The sequence below is a fragment of the Pan troglodytes genome, chromosome 7, assembly GCF_028858775.2.
Source record: "Pan troglodytes isolate AG18354 chromosome 7, NHGRI_mPanTro3-v2.0_pri, whole genome shotgun sequence".
NCBI classification, from domain to species: domain Eukaryota; kingdom Metazoa; phylum Chordata; class Mammalia; order Primates; family Hominidae; genus Pan; species Pan troglodytes.
In genome coordinates this window covers 63,232,174-63,255,235 of record NC_072405.2, presented here as the reverse complement: position 1 = coordinate 63,255,235, position 23,062 = coordinate 63,232,174, and the positions used below count along the sequence as shown (strand labels likewise).

Sequence of the window (23,062 nt, the reverse complement as noted above, 5' to 3'; positions counted from 1 at the left end):
CCCACCAACATTGTAAAAGTGTTCCTATTTCTCCACATCCTCTCCAGCACCTGTTGTTTCCTGACTTTTTAATGATCGCCATTCTAACTGGTGTGAGATGGTATCTCATTGTGGTTTTAATTTGCATTTCTCTGATGACCAGTGATGATGAGCATTTTTTCATGTGTCTGTTGGCCACATAAATGTCTTCTTTTGATAAGCGTCTGTTCATATCCTTTGCCCACTTTTTGATGGGGTTGTGTTTTTTTTCTTGTAAATTTGTTTAAGTTCTTTATAGATTCTGGGTATTAGCCTTTTGTCAGATGGGTAGATTGCAAAACTTTTCTCCCGTTCTGTAGGTTGCCTGTTCACTCTGATGGTAGTTCCTTCTGCTGTGCAGAAGCTCTTTAGATTAATTACATCCCATATGTCTATTTTGGCTTTTGTTATCATTGCTTTTCTGTTTATGTCATGAAGTCCTTGCCCATGCCTATGTCCTGAATAGTATTGCCTAGGTTTTCTTCTAGAGTTTTTATGGTTTTAGATCTAACATTTAAGTCTTTAACCCATCTTGAATTAATTTTTGTATAAGGTGTAAGGAAGGGATCCAGTTTCAGCTTTCTACAGTTTCAGCTAGCCAGTTTTCCCAGCACCATTTATTAAATAGGGAATCCTTTCCCCATTTCTTGTTTTTGTCAGGTTTGTCAAAGATCAGATGGTTGTAGATGTGTGGTGTTATTTCTGAGGCCTCTGCTCTGTTCCATTGGTCTATATATCTGTTTTGGTACCAGTACCATGCTGTTTTGGTTACTGTAGCCTTGTAGTATAGCTTGAAGTCAGGTAGCGTGATGCCTCCAGCTTTGTTCTTTTGGCTTAGGATTGTCTTGGCAATGCAGGCTCTTTTTTGGTTCCACATGAACTTGAAGGTAGTTTTTTCCAATTCTGTGAAGAAAGTGATTGGTAGCTTGATGGGGATGGCATTAAATCTATAAATTACCTTGGGCAGTATGGCTATTTTCATGATATTGATTCTTCCTATCCATAAGCATGGAATGTTCTTCCATTTGTTTGTGTCATCTTTTATTTCGTTGAACAGTGGTTTGTAGTTCTTCTTGAAGAGGTCCTTCACATCCCTTGTAAGTTGTATTCCTAGGTGTTTTATTCTCTTTGTAGCAATTGTGAATGGAAGTTCACTGATGATTTGGCTCTCTGTTTGTCTGTTATTGGTGTATAGGAATGCTTGTGATTACGTTTATTGATTTGCATATGTTGAACCAGTCTTGAATCCCAGGGATGAAGCCCACTTGATCGCGATGGATAAGCTTTTTGATGTGCTGCTGGATTCGGTTTGCCAGTATTTTATTGAGGATTTTTGCACTGATGTTCATCAGGGATATTGGTCTAAAATTCTCTTTTTTTGTTGTGTCTCTGCCAGGTTTTGGTATCAGGATGATGCTGGCCTCATAAAATGAGTTAGAGAGGATTACCTCTTTTTCTATTGATTGGAATAGTTTCAGAAGGAATGGTACCAGCTCCTCTTTGTACCTCTGGTAGAATTCGGCTTTGAATCTGTCTGGTCCCGGCCTTTTTTTGTTTGGTAGGCTATTAATTATTGCCTCAATTTCAGAGCCTGTTATTAACAACTCACTCTTTAAACCGTCATTGGGTTGGGTGATGTCAGCAATATGGCAGACTGGAGGTTTCTGACTTTCAGTTCTTCCATGGACGTACCAAATAAACAAATACAAATACAACAATTCATTTTGAGAGAAATTCAGACACTTGTTGCAACACACACACACTGGGAAACTGAGAAAATATCCACACCGAAACAGGTAGAAAAAGCTGAGATAAGCTCCTGCCGCAAACCACACCCCAGAAATAGCACTGCACAGTCAGGAGCTTCTCCAGCTTCAAAAAGGAAGTGTTTGTTTTTCATCTGGAGCCCACAATCTCTTTCTTGTCTTATTGTCTCTCTGCTGTACTGAAGAATCTCTGCTGCAAAAAACAGGCTGCAGGGCTGGCCTCTGTTTTTCCAGGCTTCCAAACTATCTGCCTTTTCTGTCATGGCTCCAAGTTAGGGGAGACATAAACCAGTTTCTCAGGCAGCCTTCAAACGAGACAGAATTCTGGACATAGGATCCACTCTTCCATTTCTGTCCTTTAGTTATCCTGTTCTGCTGTGCAATTCTGCAGTCTTCCTATTTGTAAGGAAGACCCCATTGAAGCCCAGCTCTACCAAACAAAAGCACAAGTTCCTCTCCTTCAAAATGATGGCTCCCGTGTGCTCCTCTTCCCAGGCATGGGGATGTACAAAAATAGAAAAATGAAAGTAAAAAAAAAGTGGCATGTCTGCACCTTCTCTATATGTGAGGAGTTCCCGTTCCTGCCTCCTGAACCAGAACTAGAGGGCTTCTACTGAGCCCCCATATCTGAGGTCCAGTGCCTATTTCCAGGTTTCTGGTGCATTGAATCCAGATTGAGGGATTGTGGAGGAGAAAACCTAAATTTTATGGTTGCTATCCAAGGGATTGGCTCCTACATCAACTGCCTCTGAGAACAGATGGGGCTTGGCATTTGAAAATCCCCTGGGACCACAGAGAACTAGGAGGTCATTTTAAACAGGCAGCTATACCCCTAGACTTAGTGCAGAGTAAGCAAGGAAAATTATCTAACTTCCAGTTTCTCCCTGGAAGAGGTCTGACTGCACACAATCCCAGCTGCTGTCCGGGGGTCAGGGCTTTAACTAGAGTACATGTGGAAGCCTAGAGGGCAGGAAATTAGTAAAGTTCCCAGAGCCTCAATAGGCATGTGGGTACTTCCCATGTCTTCTCACCCTAGCTAACTCCAGCAATAAAACCAAGTCTCCAGCTTCTCCCTGAAAAGAGTTTCTCCACACACTGAGCATCCCAACTTTCATAGCTCCCACCTAAACAACTGGCTCCTAAATCACCTACCTCTGGAAATGTGGGGGCTCAGCATTTGAGAATTCCCTGGTACCACAGAGAACAAAGAGGCAATTTTAACTGGGTACAAGAACACTTCCAGCAGCTATCCCACATAAGGCTTAGCACAGAGCAAGCAGGCAAAAATACCCAAATCCCATTTTCTCACTACAAAAGGTTGGACTTGCACTTTCTTAGATGTTGTCCCAGAGTTGAGCTTCTAATTAGCCAGCATCTGGTTGGTGATAAGTCAAGTAATTAGAAGTCCTTTGTGCACCTGAACAGACATGCCTTCTTCCCCAGCTGGCTCCGGCGATAAAGCCAATCTTCATCTTCTCCCTGGAAGGAGTTTGTCCATACATCGAATGTCCCATATTTTACAGCTTCTACCTGAGGCACTGGCCTTTAAACCACCTAGCTGTAGGAGCTGATGGGGATAGGCATTCTCAAGTACCCCAGGGACCACAGAGAATGAAGAGATGCTTTAAACACATAAGGAGCACTTCCAGCAGCTTTCTCCTGGCTTCATGCAGAGAGAGCAGGCAAAAACCCCCAGCACCCAGTTTTTCTTTGAAAGGGGTTTGACTGTACACCTAATGTCAAGTTTCCCAACGATTTCCATGGGTTACATTTTTAATTATCTTGCATCCAGGCGGTGACAGAACAAGCAATCAGTAGTCTACTGTCTGCACACTTCATACAGCTCTTTCCCCTGGTTCATTCCAGAGATAGAACAAGTCTCCAGCTGACCCACCTGTCTCTAAGAACTGATGAAACTGGGCATTTGCCAGGCTCTTGGGAGCAACAAACAGCAATGCAACTGTGTGGTCTGAATAGGAGTGCAGGCATTTGCCACAGATCCCCTCCCCAGCTTAATGCAGAGTGAGTGAGAGATAAACTCCAGCTCTGAGTTTCTGCCTGAGGAAAAAACGAACTTGATCACACATCTAGCAATTCATCTTTTCCAGCTGCTTCTCAAGAGACTGACTTCTATCTTACCTATCTCTGGGGCACTGACAGGACTTGGCACACCCTAAACTCCTGGGGGCCACTAAAAACAAAGACAGTAGTTGGGACAAATGCAAAAGTTTGAGAGGCACTTAATCTCTGCCAAGTTGATCAGTGAGGTCTATTTCCTACATGAAGCCAGTCTCACAAGATTGGGAGAGGTGGCTGTCTTATCTAATGCATAGAAACTAATAGAAAGAGTCAAAGAAAATGAAGAAAAAAGGGGAATATGTCCCAAAAAAAAGAACAAGATTAATTTCCAGAAATGGAACTAAGTGATTTACTCAACAGAGAATTCAAAATAACAGTCACAAAGATACAGACATCAAGAGAGTGATGAATGAACCAAGTGAGAATTTCAACAAAGAGGAAATACAAAGGTTTAAGTTCCAGAATAAATAAAGAACTTCTACAATTCAACAACAAAAAAGAAGAAATAACCCAATTTTTTCTTTTTCAACTTTTATTTTAGATTCAGGCAGTACATGTGCAGGTGTGTTAACTGGGTATATTGTGTGATGCTGAGGTTTGGGATATGAATGATCCCATCACCCAGGTACTAAGCATAGTACCCAACAGTTTTTCAATCCTTGACTCCTTCTCTCACATCCCTCTCCACACCCTAGTGTCTATTGTTGCTCTCATTGTGTCCATGAGTACCCTATAATGAGCTCCACGTATAAGTGAGAACATACAGTATTTGGTTTTCTATTCCTACAAATAACCCAACCCTAAAATGGGCAAAGGACTTGAACAAACATTTCTCCAAAGATTATATACAAGTGGCCAATAAACATATGAAAGATGTTCAACATCACTAATAAATAAAGAAATGTAAATCGAAAGCAATGAGATATCCCTTCATAGCCATTAGGATGGTTACATAAAAAAAAAATAACAAGTCTTGGCAAGGAGATGGCAAAACTGGAACCCTTGTGCACTGCTGGTGGGATTATAAAATGGTACAATTGCTATGCAAAACAGCACAGTAGTTTCAAAAAATTAAAAACAAACTACCATATGATCCCTCAATCCCACTTCTAAATATGTCTCAAAAACAATTTGAAAAGATGAGCTCAAAGAGATATCTGCACCCCTATGTACACAGTAGCATTATTCACAATAGCCAAGAGGTGGAGGCAACCCAGATGTCCATTAATCGATGAAATCATAAACAAAATGTAGTTTGTTTGTTTACACACAATGGAGTATTATTCAGCCTTAAAAAGAAAGGAAATACTGTCACATGCTATAACATGGATGAATCTTGAGGACATTATGCTAAGTGAAATAAGCCAGTCACAAAAGACAATTACTATATTATTTCCCTTACATGAGGTATCTGAAGTAAATGCACAGAAATAGAAAGTAGAATGGTGGTTACTAGGGACTGAAGGGAAGGAGAAATGGGGAGTTGTTAATTATTAGATTACCTATTTTGGAAGATGAAAAAGTTCTGATGATCTGTTGCACAGAAATGTGAATATACTTAACATTACTAAACTGTGAAATTAAAAACTCTTAAAATAGTTACAACAGTAAATCTTATTTTATGTGTTTTTACCATGATTAATCTTTTTAAAATCAAAGGGCATTTTGCTTACTTGTCCTCTTAAAAAATTGAAGGAGCTCTTCGATCTAAATAGTTGTCTGGATCCTGTATCTCCCTTTTCCCCATGGATGGAAATGTAGACGTTTGCTACTGTTCCAGCATTCCATAGCTCACCCGTTGCCACATTCACTTCATATATTGTCACTGACAACATAAAAAAAAAACTTTCAGTGCCAAGCAGTACTCATATAACAGAAAATTACATACAGAAATCTCCCCTTATCCATGGTGGAAAAGTTCCAAGATCCCCAGTGGATGCCAGAAACCACAGACAGTAAAAAATTCTATATATACTATGTTTTTCCCTATTGATACATACCTATAATAAAGTTTAGTTTACGAATTAGGCACCATAAGAGATTAACAATAACAATAAAATTGATTAATTATAACAATATGCTGGTCACAATTTCACAGACAGAAAACTTGTTCTTACCACAAATCTTAGCAAATTTGACATACTTTTTTTTTCTTTCCATATCAATTCAATAACTTTCACCTTTTCACTTAAAGGAAGTACTTTACGGCTTCTCTTTGAAATATCCAAATTGCCAGCATCACTGTTCTTGCACTTTGAGGCCATTATTCAGTAAAATAAGGGTTGCTTGAACACAAGCACTACGATGCTGTGACAGTCGATATAATAACCAAGATGGCTACTAAGTGATGCACAGGCAGAGAGCATACACAGCATGGATTCACTAGAGAAAGGGGTGATTCACATCAGGGCAGGATGGAGCAGGACAGCAGAAGATTTCATTACACTCAGAATGGGACATAACTTAAAATTTATGAATTGTCTGTTTCTGGAATTTTACATTTAATATTTTTGGACAGCAAGTGACTTTGAAGAACTGAGACCAAGGAGAGAAAAACCATGGATAAGCGGGGACTACTGTACAGAAATCCAATCAAGAGTTCTAATTCCAGGTAATATGGAGTAACCCACACCATCCAGTCTCTCCTACTGAATGCAGCTATAAAACTTTGACAGAATGCATAGAACAGCTATATGAAGATCAAAACATGAACAGCAGCAGGAGGAATGGGGAAGAAGACCAACATTTAAAGTAACACCAAGCATCTGTGAGTTTACCATTTTTCCTCCTCCACAGTCCCCCAGCCTGGATTCAATGCACCAGAGACCTGGAAATAGGTACTGGGACCTCAGATATGGGGGCTCGGTAGAAGCCCTCTAGTTCTGGTTCAGGAGGCAGGAAAGGGAACTCCTCAAATATAAAGATGAGAAGATGCAGACATGCTACCATTTTTTTACTTGCATTTCTCTATTTTCTTACATCCCTGTGCCTAGGAAGAAGAGCACATTGGAGCCAACATTCTGAAGGAGAGAACTTTCTCTTCTGTTTGGTGGAACTGGGCTTCAATAGGGTCTTCCTTCCAAACAGGAAGACTGCAGAAGTGCACAGCACAACAGGATAACTAAAGCCTCAGTTTTCTAAGCAAAGGACCAAAAGAAAGATCCAAGAACTGTAGTGGCTTTAAGAACTGAACTGGCATTGGAACCACAGCCCACAGAAGACAGGTTAGGATTTATAACCTGAAATTAACCAGTAGTCAACTATATACTAAAACAAAAATATCAACATTCTCCTTAGGATTTAAATAAGAACTAGTGTCTCCTATAATAATATGTAAAATGCCCAGAATATAATAAGAATACTCAGAATATTAAGAACAAGAAAAATATCAGCTCACATGGGAAAAGAGAATGGAGACATCACCATTGAGATGACATGGGTACTGATTATCTGGCAAAGATTTTAAAGCAGTCGGGACACAAATGTTACTACAAACAAGCATGAACACTCTTAAAACCAATGGAGAAATAGAAAATCCCCACAAAGAAATAGAAAATTTAAAGAAGAAGTAAATAGAAATTTTAGAACTGAAAAAAAGCATCATAAACAAATTTTAAAACTCACTGAAGAGGCTCAAGAGCAGACTGGAGAGAACAGAGGAAAGCACAAATGAGCTTGAAGACAGATAAATAGAAATCATCCAATCTAACAACACAGAAAAATACTTTTTTAAAAAAAAGAACCTCAGGGACCTGTAGGATAATAATAAAATACCTGATATTCATGGGCGTGAAGTACCAGAAGAAGAGAAAAAGATTCTAATTGAAGAATTCTGTGAATTCAAGCACAGTTCTGCACTGCCCTCCCACACCAGCTCCATCCTCTGGATTTTCACATCAGTTGATATTCTTTCATATTCCATTCCCTCCTCAGCTCATGCAGAAGGTTTATAAGTAGGAACTATTGAGGGAAGTTTTATTTACTTTCTGGGATTGTAAACTTGACAATCCTTTTCTAAAGAATCTAAAGATTTCTTTTTTTTTTTATACAGGGTCTGGTTCTGTCACTCAGGCTGGAATGCAGTGGAACAATCATGGCTCACTGCATCCTCAACCTCCCAGACTCAAGCGATCCTCCCTCCTCAGGCTCCTGACTAGCTGGGACTACAGGCATGTGCTACCATGCCCAGCTAATTTTCTCATATATATATATATCTCATATATATATCATTTATATATCATATATATCATTTATATATCTCATATATATCATTTATATATCATTATGTATATATTATATATATCATTATGTATATATAATAATATAATTATATAACATTATATTATATTACATATTCATAATATATAATTTTATATTTTTTAATAGAGATGGGGTTTTACCATGTTGCCCAGGCTGGTCTTGAACTCAAGAGATCCACCTGACTTAGCCTCCCAAAGTGCTGGGATTACAAGTGTAAACCACCACACTCAGGCTTCCTTATTATTTTTCTAACCAAAATTTCATTTTTCCTTTTTTAAAAACCAAATAACTATGCTAAAGTTGGAGAGAGAAAACAAGCAGAGGGGGATCAGAGTAACAGTGGTCTATCACCTTTGAGCTATTCTAATCAGAGGTATTCTTCTTTTATTTTCCATGTAAGAACTTAAAAGACAAATATATAATAAAAATGAACTGAAATTTTCTTAATTGACATATTTACCCAGGGTTCTACTGGGTAAACTGAAATACAAAATAGTTGTTTCATTAAAAAGTACCCATAGGGCATCCGCAAAATGCATTTGCCCACAGAGACACCATCATAACAACAATGCTTGGAACATTTGCCTTTGTGAGAACCCCAGAAACCGCCTAAGAGGTTCCTGCACCCAGGCAAGCCCAAAGACAAAAAGAACCTCATCGAAGTCAGTAGGAAAATTCATGGCATTTTACATGCTGAAGCTCCCCCTCCTACCCCCAGCACATACAGCATGACCAAGTTGCATTTATACCTAGATATACAAGGATGGTTCCACATATGAAAATCAATCAATGTAACATGCCACATTAACAGAATGAAAGACAAAAAACAAAAAACTTCATCAATGCAGAAAAAGCATTCTTATAATCCAACATTCTTCCTTGATAAAAACTCTCAACAAACTAGGAAAAGAAGGAAACTATCTCAACATAATAATGGCAATATATAAAAAGCTCACAGCTAACACAATACTTATTGATGAAAGAAAAAAAACTTTTCCTCTAAGATCATGAAAAAGACAAGGATGCCCACTCTCATCATTTCTATTCAACATATGACTGAAAGTTCTAGGTATTGCAATTAAAACAAGAAAAACAAATAAAAGATAACCAACTTGGAAGAGAAGAAGCAAGATTATCGCTGTTTGCAGGTTATATATGTAGAAAACTCTAAAAGGCTCCACACAAAAAAAATTGTTAAAACAACAAAATCAACACTCAAAAAGCAGCTGCGTTACTATATACTAACAAAGAATAATACAAAAAGAAATTAAGAAAACAATTGCATTTACAATAGCACCAAAAACAATAAAATACTATACTTAATACTAAACCAAGGCAGTGAAAGATATGTACAGTGAAAACTACAAAACGTTGTTAAAATAAATTAAAGAAACAAATAAATGGAAAGACACCCCAAGTTTGTAGGTTAGAAGACTTAATATTGTTAAAATGTCTACCTTACCCAAAGCAATCTAAAGATTAAATGCAGTCCCTATCAAAATCTCAACAGCAATTTTTACAGAAATAGGAAAAAATCCAAAAATTCATGTAGATTGCCAAGAGATCCCTGAATAGTCAAAACAATCTTGAAATGATCAAAGTTATAAGCCTCACACTTCTTGATTTTAATACATATGACAAAGCAACAGTAATAAAGGCAGTGTGGTACTGGGATAAAGATAGACAGACTAATAGAATAGAGTAGAGAACTCAGAAAAAAGCCCTCGATTATACAGTGAAATGATTTTGACAAGGGTGCCAAGACCACACAAGGAGGAAGGCAGTCTCGTCGATAAATGGTGTTGACTAAACTGGATATCCACATGCAAAAAAATAAATAAATAAAGTTGAATCTTTATCTTACATCAATATAGATATTGACTAAAAATGGATTAAAGACCTAACCATAAAAATCTAAATACATAAAACTCCTAGATGAAATCTTAAGAGAAAACCTTCAGGATATCAAATTTGGCAGTTATTTCTTGAATATGACACCAAAATCACATGCAACAAAAACAAACATAAACAAATGGGGCTACATCAAACTTAAAAACTTCTGCACAGCAAAGGCAACAATCATTAGTGTAAACAAGCAACTTATGGAGTTGCAAAAAATATTTCCCAATCATATATCTGATAAGAGGCTAATATCCAGAAAAAATAAGGAACTCCTTCAACTAAACAATAACACATGAAAAAGAGACAATCCAATTTAAAAATAGGCAAAGAGCTTGAATAGACAATTCATCAAAGAATATATACAAATGGCCTACAAGCCTACAAAAATTCAACATCACTAATTATTACAGAAATGCAAATGAAAACCACAATGAAAAACTACCTCACACCCATTAGGATGGCCAGTATCAATAGAAAAAAAAAACAAGTGTTGGGGAGAATGCAGAGAAATTGGAACCCTTGTGGGATGTAAAATTGTCCAACTACTATGGAAAAAGGTAAGGAGGTTCCTCAAAAAATTTAAAACGGAATTACCATATAATTCAGCAACCCCATTTCTAGATACACACCCAAAAGAGTTCAAAGTAGAATCTCAAAGAGATATTTAAATTTGCACACCCATGGTCATTACAACATGATTCACAATAGGTAGAAGGTGGAAGCAAGCCTAATGTCCACTGTCAGATGAATGGATAAAGAAATTGTGGTATATACATATGATAGAGTAATACGCAGTCTTAAAAAGAATAAAAATTCTGTTAACATGGTATACCATAGACATTACATTAGGTCAAATAAACCAGTCACAAAAGGACAAAAACTGTATGCTTACACTCATATGATGTATCTAAAGTAGTTAAAATCATAGAAACAGAAAGTAGAAATGTGGTTCCCAAGGGCTGAGAGAAGTGCAGCAGGATGGGGATTGGGGGGAATCAGTATTTAATGGATATAGAGTTTCAGCTTTGTAAGATGCAGAAGTTCTAAAGATCTGTTGCATAACAATGTGAATACACTTAACACAAGTGAACTGTACACTTAAAAATGTTTAAGGTAGTAAGGTTAATGTTTGTGTTAATTATCACAATTAAAAATAAAATTTGTTTAAAAGTAGCTCACACAGCCTGTGAGCCCACTTTTGGTGTTTTGTTAGGAACCTTTATCCTTCGCAGGAAAATAATTCCATAATTACAACAAACTTTTTTTCACGTACACATGATAGTATACTGGTAAACTGGGCAAACACTTTTAGAGTTACTGTTGTCTTAAATGATGAATAACTACCATTACTTTTTATACTCTTAAAGGAATAAAATATAGCAAAAAAGACATTAATCCAGCTTTCGTTATTTGTACCACCTAGAACTTATGTGTCTACCTCTAGTGAAGAGTGTTAACTTATTTGTAATGATAGCATTTCAGACACAGCATCAATCTTAGCTAGAATATTAGATAAAAATATGGCAAGGGTAAATCATCATTTGCTGTATCTACCACTGACCTAGATAACTAAAGGCTTATCAAATTTATAGATACATATGATAGGGTATGGTTAGAATACCAAGCCATGTCCTGAAACTGAAAAGAAAAATGTTTATTAATAAACCATAAGGGTCAAGCCCTACACAGAAGACAAGTAAAATCAGAACATATTTGTAGAGTGTGCCTTCTTTGAGCAGAACTTTAACAGTTAAAATGGAGGGAAGTAGCAGCAGAAAGTCACCTCTGCATTGTTACTAACAATGGGTAGGAATAGGGCACATGGCGAACATCTTCTCAGGTGAAACGTGTGGGCTGATGAGGAAGAATAGTGATAACAATGCTTCTAAATGGTGAAAAAAATACTTATGAATGGTGAGAACAATGCTCCTGCTTCACTTTTCAGTAACTAGGGCTATTCATGTCTTTTCAAAAATATTTTAACTTCAGAAACTTAAGAAAAGTGATCACACCTTATTTAAAACCACAAAGGAATCATCAATCTGTGCAAATGTTTACCAGTCTATGTTCCCTCAAAAAACTACACAGGTTGGTATGGACCTAAGCCTAATGTCAGATAAGACTTAATGTTACTCATTTATTTATTTATTTAGAAAATTAAAACATCACATTTTTAACAGAACATAGTCTGCATTGGAGAAAAATCCATTTTTTGCCAATTGTCTATTTAATAATCTCGTATGCCCTTATCCCGTTCTCCCCCAAGGCAGAGGCCAGCAGACCCAAGAGCAAATGGTTCTTATGGATAGTCACCCTGAATTCTTGTGCTGGGGAGCAGTAACTACCTAATCCTGAGTAGAACAAGAGCCTATTATCAGCCATAAATTTACACAAGGCTTGAACACATCTCTGCTTTCGGCCAGACATTTAGAAAGTCATTGAGCAGTTGTGTTTTATTTCCTAATCAAATAGATAAATTTTCAAAAATGAGGCAGAGCCCAGTGGGAAAAGTATACACTGACTTGCATTTCTTAGCCCTGGAGGAACGTCATTTGACATTCAATTTTCTCATGACCGCCTAAGAATTAATTTCCTTGTTTTGATTAAGAAGCATTTCAGCCAACCTTCCTATAGGGCTGTTGACAAGAACATACTCCTGAATGCTGGCATGTGAAACAACTAAAAAGCATTTAGATGCAGCTGCCACATCGGAGAGGTAAGTGATAAGAAACTGGCAGTCCTTAATCATTCATTTACTCAACATGTGTTTATTGGTTCCCTGTCCTTCAGCATTTAGGCAAACAGGTTTTATCCATGCTACCTGGAGTTGAATCTTTCCTACCTGGAAGGACGGGTTGTCCTTTACTTAAAAGAGGAAATTCTCGACAGATTTCCCCATCCTCTTGATCTCGTGCCAACCATCGTTGAACAGGTACATAAAACTGTTTTCCAGAATTCATATTATGCAGCTGTATCTATAATAACAATAATATTACTTTTAAAAATATTAGGAATGCTTTATCAAAGTGTCAAATAAGTTTTTGTTCAAGACTGCCACTTGGCTCAGAGAATTATTTTTAATATGAGAAACTGTTGATAATTTGACAGTGCTAATTTCTTCTTTTACTGCCATCTCAGGTACAATGGCATTTCTTTCCTCTATCTAAAAATCTTCCTATTTCTATTTATTTATTTATTTTTTTGAGACAAAATCTTGCTATGTTGCCCAGGCTGGTTGCCAACTCCTAGGCTGAAGTGATCCTCCCACCTCAGCCTCCTGAGTAGCTGGGACTACAGACAACGTGCCACTGCACCCAGATAAATTTTCTATTTCTAGTGTTTCTATTTTGAAATGTTTATGTCAAACATGGCAATTTCTTCCCAAACCTTATGTCATTAATATTTTCCTGTTTAGAAAGAGATGTTTACATTTTTAGAAATATATTATTTCCCTGTTTCAACTTCTTAGAAATTAACTTTTGGTTTAAAGTAATTTTATAAATATTGGCATAAGGTCAGATTTCATACACTACAGATTCAAACTGATATGGTTCCCCCCTTGGATCCTTAGCAATGAACAAAATTCAAGCACTGATTATTTATATGGTTACCTATTATACCTGATCCATTTATCCTGGAGTTAAACAAGAATGTTAATAATTTCTGGTAGGAACTGAAAAATATGAAAATCATCAAAAAGTAAAAATTATATTTTCTGATACTAAAATCTAACCTTTTCTGAATAGAGTACTATTATTCTTTTACAGTATCTCTTGGAGTTCCAGTAATTGATGTCACAAAATGGTGAATAAGCATGCCAGTGTGCAAGGGTAATGTAAGGATTGTTAGCCTACCTAAATATTCAAAATTACTTTAAAACTTCAGTATGTTTTCTGATGTTTAAGAATTCAGATGTGTTCTGTAATGGATTCAGATGTTTCATTTGTAATATAATGAAATGTTTACAGAAAGATAACTTTTTCATTAAAATATTTTTAGAAATAAAGCTTCAGTGAGGTGTTATTTTAACTATTAAATTAATCTTACTCTTTTGAGAATGCCTTAAATCAGAGATTTTCAACTTCAATGATTTTAAAATCACCCTGTTAAAAAGGCAGATTTTCACCCAGGCACAGTGGCTCACACCTGTAATCCCAGCACTTTGTGGGCCCAAGGTGGGCAGATTGCTTGAGCCCACGAGTTTGAGACCAACCAGGGCAACATGGCAAGACCCTGTCTCTACAAAAAATAAAAAATTAGCCAGGTGTGGTGGTGCATGCCTATAGTCCCAGCTACTTGGGAGGCTGAGGTGGGAGGATCGCTTGAGCCTGGGAAGTCAAGGCTGCAGCGAGCCATGATCGTGCCACTGGTCTCCAGCCTAGGCAATAGACGGAGACCCTGTCTCAAAAAGGAAAAAAAGTCAGATTTTCAGTACCTGATCCTACTAAGGTCTGTGAGACTCAGACAGGTTCAGGAATTCACATTTATAAATGCATGTTAAGTGTGATTCTGATACAATGTAATGTCACTTTTAGAAAGGCTTCCTGAGAACCCGTGAGAAAAACTATTGTTTGCAAGGTTATTACTGCCAAGACTGTCTGATTTGATTATTTTAATTAAGGCCCAAAGCTGATCATTTGAGAAGCAGAAAATAACCTAACATTTTGAACTTTTTATTTTGTAATCTTCCCTAACTAAACTTGAAAAAAATCAAGATTAAGTTTCTAAAGCAATGTGGTTATTTTATGGAAATGCATTATTGTTGATATCATAGAATCAGTGATTCTGTTCAAATCCCCATACAAGTTGATTAATTAAAATTTCAAATTTCAAACTTCTAAACTGTATTATAAGAATTGAACAGAAAATTTTCAAACCATTATCTAATTTGCCAAAATGGATAAACTGGATAAGGGCTTTTCTATATTCAGAAGGAAACTTTGGATCAAGAATGTGTTTCTTCTTCACAGGTACTCAACAAGAGCCAAAGTAAACCTTAGGCAAAGTTCCCTTGCAGTGAGAGAATACTTGCCATAGAGAGAAAGACAATAGAAATTTTCAGCCTGATTTTTATATCATTCCTCCATAATACAAAATTTTTTGTCTCAGCATCCCAAGTTCATAATGAATGTAATCTTGCTTATTGGCTATCAAATGAAATGGCAGGAGGATTAATGATAATTTTCATATGTTAGTTTACCTTACTGAGAGGGAAGATAAAAAGATATTGTCATATATGATCACTTAAGAATCAATTTGAATATCATACTTCAAAAGCTCTATATAGCATAAAAGCATTTCACATAGAAGCCAGGTAGTAATTTTGAATTTTAAAATATAACCTCAACATTCTGTATTTTCATAAGGTGAGTTTTATTTTTTCATTCTGCTTTCAGAATCGTTTGTAACTTTAACATAAAGAAGATGGTATTAACAACTATATATTTCTGCTAATGGAATTTTTTAATGTTTTTAAGGAATTACTCATCTTCTATGAATTTTTCATTAATTCTTCCACATGTTAAAACTCAAGAAGAGTAAGTTTGCCGAAAGTATCAGGAATATGACTAGATTTTCTGCACATTTTGAGAACTTGTTTAGTTAAAGAGCATTTATTTTGAAATGACAGAAGATGTAAATACACCATATATAAAATTGGATGACAAGCTCTATGATTTCCAGTGTTGGAGATCTGCATTTACTGACAATCATGCTAATAAGTAGGATGTTTCATGCTGAACAATGTAGAAAATTTAAGCCTTTTTTTAATCTTAAAAATACTCAAGGGGCATTTTCCTGCTTAGCATGAATAGACTAAATTTCAAAGCTGGCATTCATTTCTAGTAGACTATTATTTCATCAACACAGTGGTCTATCTTTACAACATTTCTGAAGCAAATAACATACAGCTAGTCATCTTTTTATCAGCAGTGCCACTACATCAAGAAGCTATATGAGTTTATCCAGAGTCCCAGGCGTTTTTTTCTTTGCAAAGAGGTGAAAGAATTGCTTGGTTAAGGTGCCTCCCTCAATCAATTAAGAATTAATTAATTATTAAGGGCATATGATACTTCTGCCTTGAAGAAAGCACTGGCTAAAAAGGTACAGGACTCTATCAACTCATTATAGGCATGATGAGTTGACTCCTGAGAGGAATATGCAGAGGATTTTGCAAAGAATGGGAAAGTGTTGATATATCCTTACCTCCTTGCAGTGCCAGGAAGGGGAGGGTCCAGAGTTGGTATGACCAATACGAATCTTAAAGAGTGCTCCAATGTCTCCAACTGTTATCTATGAAGAGCCAAGGGAATAACTTTCAATGTAATTTCACAAAATCCACTTAAAAACAGCTCAGATTAGGACATGAAATGTTGATAAAGGGGTCAATTCATTAAGAAGACATAAGAATTATAAACATGTGCACACCTAACAAGAGAGTACTAAAATATAATAAGCAAAATTTAACAGAACTGAATAGAGAAACAGACACTCTATGATAACAGTTGGAGACTTCAATACCCAACTTGAATGATGGGTAGAACAAGTAGAGAAAAGAATAAGAAAATAGAGGCCTTGAACATTACACACCACCTAGACTTAACATCTATAGAACACTCCACCCAACAACAGAAAACAGTCTTTCCAAGTGCACATGGAACGTTCTCCAGGATAGAACATATGTAATGCAACAAAACAAGTCTTGAAAATTTAAAAAGACAAATCATACAGAGTATCTTGTCGAAACACAATGGAATGAATCCAGAAATCAGTATTATAAGTCAAACTGAAAAGTTCAAAATATGTGTAAATTCCAAGGCAGGTGGATCATGAGGTCAGGAGTTCAAGACCAGCCTGGCCAACACCGTGAAACCCTGTCTCTACAAAAAATACAAAAATTAGCTGGGCGTGTTGGCAGGCGCCTGTAATCCCAGCTACTTGGGAAGCTAAGGCAGGAGAATTGCTTGAACTCGGGAGGCAGAGGTTGCAGTGAGCTGAGATCATGCCACTGCACTCCAGCCTGGGCGAGAGAGATAGACTCCATCTCAGGGGGAAAAAAAAAAAAAAGTGTAAATTAAAGAACATACTCGTAAGCAACAAATAGGTCAAAGAACAAACTGCAGGAAAATTAAAAAATACTTTGAGACAAGTGAAAACAAAAATATAACACAAAAATATGGAAAAAGAGCTCTGAGGGACATTTATAGCTATATACACCTACATTAAAAAAGAACAGAAATCTCAAATAAATAACCTAACTTTACATCTTAAGGAACTAGAAAAAGAAAGGCAAACTAAATCCTAAGCTAGTAGAAGAAAGAGATAGACTGATAAACAAAAGGGAGAATATAAAAACAACAAAATAAATTAATGTTTGGTTATTAAAAACATCAATAAAACTGATAGACTTTAGCCTATCTAGATGTTAGCAAAGAGAATTGCTAAAATCAAAAATAAAAGTAGAGACATTGCTATTGACTTTACAGAAATAAAAAGGATCATAAAAGAATGCTATGAGCAATAGTATGCCAACAAATTAGATAACCTACATGAAATGGACAAATCTATAGAAACACACAGACCACCAAAAGTGACTCGAAGAAATAAAAAATATGAATAGACCTATAAAGGGTAAAGAGATTGAATCAGTAATCAAAAACCTCCCAAGAAAAAAAAAACCTAGGACAGAAGGCTTCATTGGTGAATTCTATCAAATATTTAAAGAAGAATTAATTCCAAACACTTCCAAAAAAGAGGTGGAAATACTTTTTAACTCATTCTGCAAGGTCAGCATTATGCTGATAACAAACCCAAAGACATAACAAGGAAACTATAAACCACTGTGCCTTATAAAGATGCAAACATCTTCAACAAAACTAGCTAATGAATCCAGAAGCATATTAAAAAGATTATACGTTATAATAAACTAGGATTTATCCCAGGAATGGAAATTGGTTCTACATACAAATATCAATCTAATATACCACGTAAATAAAATAGAGGGAAAAAACACAATCATCTCAACTGATGCCAAACTGCCCCCCTGACACACACACAAACATGCACATTTGACAAAATCAAATGCCCTTTCATGATTAAAAAAAAAAATTCAACAAACTAGAAATTGAAAAGAACTTCCTGAACATGATAAAGGGCACTTATCGTGAGAAAAACGCACAGATAACGTCCTACTCGATGGCAAAAGATGAAGAGCTTTTCCCCCAAATCAGGAACAAGACAAGGATAATAATTTTTGCTACTTCTATTCAACACTGTACTGAAAGTTCTAGCTACAGCAATTCAGCAATAAGAAAAAATTTAAAACATCCAAATAGGAAAGGAAAGGGAAGGGGAGGGATGGGAAAGGAAGGGGAGGGGAGGGGAGGGGAGGAGGGAGGAGGGAGGTAGAGAGGGGAGGGGAAGGGAAAGGGAAGGGAAAGGGAAGGGAAGGGAAGACAAGACAGAGGTTGCTAGGGGTTGGTAGAAAGGCAACAGGGAGTGACTGCATAACAAAGTTTTCTTTTGGAGTGAATAAAATGTTATGAAAGTAGATAGTGATTGTTGAATAACACTGTGAATGTACTATATGCCACTAAATTGTACAATTTAAAAATTTTTTAATGGTAACTTTTGTGTATTTTACCATAATAAAAAAGAAAAGAAAAGGTCTATACAAAGAAAGTACAGGGAAAAAGGAAAGGAAGATGTAAAACAGTCTGCCTAAGAACCCTTACAAGAAAACAATTCATTAGAACAAACGAAACTGTGATCAAAATTGGCATGAAATTACTGCATTTAATAAAGCCATCACCTCTACAGCAAGAGATTAATGTAGCCATCCCAGAACTCAGGCAAGAGTGACAACAGAAAGAGCTGAAATTTAGTAGCAGCATTAAGAAAAAAGAAGCATCAAACTATAAAAATGAGGGGTTAAGGGTGCTCCTTTCTTATTACAGAATTGAAAATTATTGAGCCCTATAAACTATGTGAATATATAATTCAATTTAAAAGAAAACATGAAACACTAAAATAGTAAAACAACAACAGCTCAGACTATTTTTATTTCTTACTCACAGAAAATAATGACAAAATCTTTTCCTTTTAGTGACTATAAACACAAGAGTGTCTTTAAATATTGACTCATATAGGATGGAAAAGTTAGATCAAACTAATCTAATGGGAACAATGTTTCCAAATGGTTCAGCCTCTCCTGTGGTTGTAGTAAACCAAACATCCAGGATCACATGGAGATGGCTGTCCTATGAAGACTTGCAATACTTAAGGAGACTCTTTTTTCATGGTGATTTTACTCTGTCTCCACCTGGTTCAAACCAATCCTTCTGTGCATCCATTAATTTATTCAACAGACATTACTAAGCATCTATAAGTGCCAGGTGCTTGACCCACTTCAAGTCTTGCCTTTGTTTGCTAATGTATCTGACTTCAGTTTAACAACATGGCACTGGTCTCCCTGCTTCATCTTTGTTACCTCTGTTTCCCTCTAGACCCTGATCTCCACGTGTCTAGCCATGGTCTAATAACTTGATAACTAATAACTAATAAAAACCAGTAATTAACAACTTGATGACAACTTTTTTGCCTTCCTTGTTTGACAATTTTATTTTTCCCTTTTTGAGCTTGACTTTGAGCCTTATCTGGAGAGCCAGAAAGGCATAAGCGCTCCTGATGTCTGTCCACATAAAAATAAGTGTTTACCATCTAGTATTTATCTCTAGCTACTGTCTCTTCCCATATTGCAGATTTACTTGTGTTAAATCTGCTTGAGCAAAAACTTCCATAAATTATTTTTGAATGATCTTCTACAGGGCACATGGTGTTACTAAAGGGATAGACTATGTTCATTCCAAAGTACCTACTAGCTGTATCACTTACATTAACAGTTTATACTCAGTTTTATTACTTACAGTAAATATGTCTTCATGGCCAACCTGAAATCGAGCCCCATCTGTTCCATAAAGATATATGGGGGCTGAACTTCTATGTTGTCCATACAGAATAATATAAATCTGTGAGCTGGTCCCTGCATCTGGCAAGTCACTGGTGATTATAAAAACTTTCCAGTTACTACCTATAAAAGAAAAAATAACATACAGCATTATGGCAACTGATAGAAATGGAAGACTCAGAACAGCAGGTCATCATAAAACTAGGAGAGTTCAGGATAGACAAAACTTATTCTTCATCTCCTCTGAAAAAGTGCCATAACAGAAGATTTATATTTGGAATTTAAAATACTCAATAAAATTACTATTTTCTATAATGTGACAGTGAGAATATTTCCAAAAAGATCTTTAGTGAGGTGGCTAGAGTGGTATCATTACTATATTATTGTTGGTCATACCTGGACTCCGAAAGAGTCACTAGACAACTTTTTTGAAGCTCCCAGTATTTTGACAAAAAATCTCCAATATTCTCAGCTCTGGCATGTAACATGTGCATTGAGAATTAATGCCTTTTAGGATATTTTTTGAGTTTAGATATTTATTTTCCAAAATAAAAATTTATATAATAATTAAGAATTTAAACTGGAATTGGGTGAGTAGAATTTGAGAAGTTATCTGCTATAATTTATTCATTTATTATTTTAAGTATCCCCAATTAATAAAGTAACTAAATCCTACAAACAGAAGTATATTTTGTATCACCTAGAAACAAATGAAAACAATGCTAGAAAACATATGGCTCATTGTGAACATAACTGAGACTGACTAAACATTATAGTACATTAATAGTGGTGTGATATAATGTCCTAGGATTTCTATTTAATTTTGTCAGGTTTCTTTGGGGTAAACATCAGTGTATTATTGCATTTTCACATTGCTATAAAGCTACTACCTGCGACTAGGTAATTCATAAATAAAAGAGGTTTAATTGACTCACAGTTCCACATGGCTGAGAAGGCCTCAGGAAACTTAACAATCATGGCAGAAGGCAAAGGAGAAGCAAGTACCTTCTTCACAAGGCAGGAGAGAGAGAGAGCGCACGCGAAGGGGGAACTGCCAAACACTTTTAAAACCATCAGCTCTCATGAGAACTCACTATCATGAGAACAGCATGGGGGAAACCATCCCCATGATCCAACCACCTCCCACCTGATCCTCCCTCAACACCTGGGAATTGCAATTCAAGATGAGATTTGGGTAAGGACACGGAGCCAAACCATGTCAATCAGAAAGCTGATCTATAAGAAAAATGAAAGCCAGATGTGGTGGCGCATGCCTGTAGTCCTACCTACTTGGAAGGCTGAGGTGGAAGAATAGCTTGAGCCCAAGAATTTGAGGTCACAGCAAGCTGTGATCTTGCCACAGTACACTCTAGCCTGGGCAACAGAGCAAGAACCTATCTCAAAAAAAAAAAAAGGAATAAAACAAAAGTGAAGTAATGAGAAATTAGGGAACACACTCAAGATTACATAAAATAGGTAAGAATATAAGGCAATAAAATTAAGAACTACTGACTTAAATGGCATTCTACTCATTAGACTGTTTTCCTCTCTTCCAACTTTGAACTAAAATGTATTTGCCATTTTTATCATTAAAATAAACAACCAAAGGCTAGATTTAAATTTATATGGTACAATAAATACACATTAAATTAATGTATGTTTGTATTTGTATTTTTTATTTTTATTTTTTTGAGAGGGAGTCTCGCTGGTGTCACCCAAGCTGGAGTGCAGTGGTATGATCTTGGCTCATGGCAACCTCTGTCTCCTGGGTTCAAGTGATTCTCCTGCCTCAGCCTCTCAATAGCTGAGATTACAGGCACCCGCCACCACACCCAGCTAATTTTTGTATTTTCGTAGAGATGAGGTTTCACCATGTTGGTCAGGCTGGTCTCAAACTCCTGCTCTCAAATGATCCACCCACCTTCGCCCCCCAAAGTGCTATGATTACAGGCATGAGCCACTGCACCTGGCCTGTTTGTAAAAAATCTACTTAAAAATATAAAACTATATTTTGTTTGCCCTACACATAGTGGAAAGCCATGTTAGGCTACCAAATCATCTTGGTAGACAATCAGTAAATAAAAACATAATTTTAAAAAACTAGTCAAGGATGGTCTGTCTTTAACGGTGACAGAAAATGTTAAATTGCAATTACAAACTACAGAGCTAGAAAAATTCTAGCTATGCTCTGTAGGATAACTGGTATGTTAGTTCTTGTTTGAATAAATTGAAATACCATACTTCTGTCTTAGAAATGCAGCAAAAGAGTTCAGGGGAGAATCAATACTTGCTAAAAATGCATGGAACAAATCAATCAAGAAAGAAATTGCATTTTCCAACAACTAGGATGGAAAGGCTGAAAAGTGAGAGAATGGAAATAAAAATGAAAATAATGAAATATGATGTCCGTTTACTATAGGTTTTTGCACCTCCCTAAATCATTAAATGATTCAAACCTTAACCCTGCAACAGAGTACCATAAAAACTGGAGTAGAATCTAAAGATCATGAACGAAGATTCATCTTTCAGTTTATAACTTACATTTCAATTGACAGAAAGCCAACAAGTCATTGGGTCATTACTAGTTGACCACTGTCTAGGGAGGAGTAGATGAAAAACATAAGATGATGTCATTGTCTTCCATTAGCTTGTAATCTATATGAGGTAATAGGCCAACACACCAAAAGAGAAAAACATCAGAATGTTCTTAATGTAATATTTTAGTGAGGCGAGGTCAGATCACAGAAAAACTAACATAATGAATAAGAAAAATTAGAAGGAGACAGAAAAGAGGGGGAGGGGGAGGAGAAGGAGAGAGTAGGGAGGAGGAAGAGAACAATAAGAAGTCAAAAAAAGAAAAAGAAACATCAGCAGAAAGAAAGTACAAAACTTTATGCCATAATCTTTTAAAGTAGAAGTCAAAAAGCAAGTAAGACAGAAGATTTCAGGAGTTTGTCCAGCATCTAACCCAGTTTTCTCAGAAATGCTATGGGAGAAAAAATGTGAATAGACAAAATTCTAAGTCTTTGTAATATACATATACCACTAGGCCTCAATTTGAAAAAGAGTGAGT

At 36.3% G+C, this 23,062-nt stretch overlaps 1 protein-coding gene across 2 annotated transcripts in view; it reads right to left on the bottom strand.

The window, feature by feature from the left end:
- The window catches only part of RP1 (RP1 axonemal microtubule associated), a 328,721-nt gene that overhangs the window by 218,786 nt on the left and 86,873 nt on the right, over positions 1 to 23,062 (bottom strand). For both annotated transcript variants that reach the window (XM_063817109.1, XM_054656745.2), the window contains exons 4-7: positions 19,949 to 20,112; positions 16,230 to 16,316; positions 12,868 to 13,000; positions 5,537 to 5,688 (exon numbers count right to left, since the gene is read on the bottom strand). In XM_063817109.1, coding sequence (XP_063673179.1) covers positions 5,537 to 5,688; positions 12,868 to 13,000; positions 16,230 to 16,316; positions 19,949 to 20,112 — 536 coding nt within the window. The remainder of the gene's footprint in view (positions 1 to 5,536; positions 5,689 to 12,867; positions 13,001 to 16,229; positions 16,317 to 19,948; positions 20,113 to 23,062) is intronic.